Below are 2,735 nucleotides of genomic sequence, written 5' to 3' on the forward strand. Positions count from 1 at the left end.
ATAGATCTATGGTTTGATCTGAGGATTCACCAGCATCACCTTCATGGAGCGTTCACATCTATTATAGATCTATGATACATCCATCATAGCTCTATGATACATTTATCATAGATCTATGATAGATGAAGATGTGATTAAATGTCATTTTAGGAAGTTTTCCTTTCAGTGAGATCTAAAATAACTAGAATAAATGTTTATTCAGAGGTTAATTATTAACTGCAATCCGGGATGTTTGTAATCCAGACGGAACTTTCATTTCCAGATGGAAAACATTTTTATAGTAAAATAAAAAGAATAAAAACATTAACATCCGTTAAACTGATGAAAGACTTTCTGCAAATAAACTCAGAAGGACCAAAAATCTCTGAAAAGGACAAAGATGGCCGAACTGGACCCGTCTCTCTCAGCAGAACCGGAGAGGAAATGTTTCCTTCTGCTTTGATGCTGGATGTTGATCTTAGATCTGATTAAATGATGAGGCTGTAGATCCGGACCTGAGGCCACATTGATGGACTGATTGGTTCTGATCACTTTCAGCCTCACTGAGGAAATCTTCATTTTCACTCTTTGGCTCTCAGTGAAACCGGATCAGTAGTTGGAGCTCAGATTAAATGAGGAAACAGATTGCCTTAAAAATATGTCAGAATATTCAGCTAAATAGAAAAATATTCAATGAAGCACAATATTTCTGTAAAGATTTAATACATAAACTGAAAATCACATAATTGTGGTTCTGAGCCTCTTTGACATAAGTAGACGTCTTTATGAGTCACGCTTCAGCATCGGTATTATTTCAATAAACACTCCTGCTAAATATTAGCATTCAGCAATAGAAATGATCTGATATAAACATTGGAAATTGGTCTGAAATTATTCAAACGATGAATATCTGAGTATTTCCTGCATCTAAAGTCTGCTGGATCAGAAAGTTCAGAAAATTGTGTTTAAAGTTCAGGTAACTGTGGGGAAAAACAAATGTGTCGGGTGTTTCTGTTGAAGAAATATCTCTACTAGAAGGGATTGCTGCTCAGATCTTTCAACAAACAATAATAGGTTCAGATTCTAGTTGATGTAGATCAAATCTTCCATGAGTGAGAGCAGATGGTGTAGAACACGCCATATAGAACAGAACCAGCGGTGGAAACGGGACGCCGGCGGACAAATGGAGCTAGAAAACGAAACAACTGATATAGAAATTAATTCTAGTAGATCAGAATATCAGAGGGCTGCATGGAGGCACAGACTGTAGGACTGTTGCTCTGCAGCAAGAAGGTTCCAGACAGAATGACGTCATGATTCAGATCAAAGAGTTCTGCAAAAATCACAAACAGACTCTGATCCAATAATATGTCAAAGGAAAGAGCAGCTAATACCTTAAAACACTAAAGATATCAGTTAACATGAGAACCGGCTTATGATTTCATTTATTCATATTTAATTGGAAGGTTATTGGAGTCCTTTACCAGCAGGCGGCGCTACTGCACCTTTAGCGCCTAAAATCAACCCGCGAAGAAGAAAGGCAGGCGTCTCGCCGCCTAGAGGATCTCAGGATGCTGCTGGTTCTGTCTGAGGAGCATAAAGACCACCTGGGCTTCCTCACCCAGGTCGATGGTTCGGGTAAGATCAGCCGAACCGAACCGGGTTCCGAACCCTCTGCTTTATTCAGCGGTTATTGGTCCAAGTCAGCTGCAGAATCAGCGGGGTGTCACGTGACCCGCCTGAGCCAATGAAAACCTGCGGATTACTTCCTGGTTCTCTACCAGCAGAACGTTTCATTATGGAGGTTTTAAGATTTATGGAAATAAATTTATTACTGGTTGGTTTTTGTTTCTTCCTCGGAGAAAGTTGTTAAATATGGCGCCTTATTAACAGACAGAAAAGTTAATATTTATTAAAGAACATGATTTTCTTTAATGTTGCTCTAAATCTTTACCAAGTTGGATGAAAAAAGTTTCTTGTAATTCTCAGAATATTAAAACTGTTTCTGCAAATAAAGAGACTTTATTTGGTGATCTTAATTCTTTGTTTTATTTTTATTTCTCTGCTTTCATACTTGTGTCCTTAAAGCAGGTTTAGAGTTTAAAGTGAAGTTAATGTTTCCTCTTCTTGTTTTATCTGATCTTTTCGTTTTGATCGTTTCTTTCTTTAAAAGCTTTCTGATGAAGCCGGTTGGTCACAGACCTCCTCTGGTTGTTTTATTTCTGCTTTAAATGAACCAGCAGGTCTGTGATGTTTCGTTCTCTGCATGTTTTCCTTCCAGTGGTGGAGGAGTTCTGCCGCATCGCTCTGGAGTTCCTGAGGAAAGGAAGCAACCCAAAGATCTATGAAGGAGCAGCCAGTAAGACTTTCACATTCTAGGTAGAAAGATCTGCTTATAGCTGCAAACAGCGCTGTCCACAAAGACCACAGAGAGACTGCAGACAGGTCTATGTTTCCATGGAGACAACCGGTTTAAATCCTCATCCTGGTCACTGATGGAGCTGTAGGGGGGGGCTGGTTTCTAATAGAGCTGTGGGGCCCCTGGTCACTGTGGGGCCCCTGGTCACTGATAGAGCTGTGGGGGCCCCAAACGGTCTGTATGTTTAGAAAGACTTCTATAGAATTAGTTTTTTCTAAAAAGCGGCAGGTTCATGCTAGCCTGGGTGCCATTCCGAACTTAGTCCCGCCCACAAGGTTTGAGTCCGGGGAAGTTCGGTCTGGCTCTGCTCCATAGTAGCGCGAGTATTATCGCCCAC

The 2,735-nt window shown here is 40.4% G+C and overlaps 2 protein-coding genes across 2 annotated transcripts in view; both read left to right on the top strand.

The window, feature by feature from the left end:
• Nucleotides 1–2,735, top strand: part of lmnb2 (lamin B2) — a 23,069-nt gene that overhangs the window by 16,614 nt on the left and 3,720 nt on the right. The gene's annotated exons all lie outside the window — the stretch shown is intronic.
• commd2 (COMM domain containing 2) overlaps nucleotides 1,536–2,735 on the top strand; it is a 5,287-nt gene continuing 4,087 nt past the window's right edge. Inside the window, exons 1-3 of the mRNA XM_015398312.1 lie at nucleotides 1,536–1,617; nucleotides 2,261–2,338; nucleotides 2,487–2,572. Coding sequence (XP_015253798.1) covers nucleotides 1,551–1,617; nucleotides 2,261–2,338; nucleotides 2,487–2,572 — 231 coding nt within the window. The 5' untranslated portion in view covers nucleotides 1,536–1,550. The remainder of the gene's footprint in view (nucleotides 1,618–2,260; nucleotides 2,339–2,486; nucleotides 2,573–2,735) is intronic.

The sequence above is a fragment of the Cyprinodon variegatus genome, unplaced genomic scaffold, assembly GCF_000732505.1.
Source record: "Cyprinodon variegatus isolate N-32 unplaced genomic scaffold, C_variegatus-1.0 Scaffold926, whole genome shotgun sequence".
In the NCBI taxonomy this organism is placed as follows: domain Eukaryota; kingdom Metazoa; phylum Chordata; class Actinopteri; order Cyprinodontiformes; family Cyprinodontidae; genus Cyprinodon; species Cyprinodon variegatus.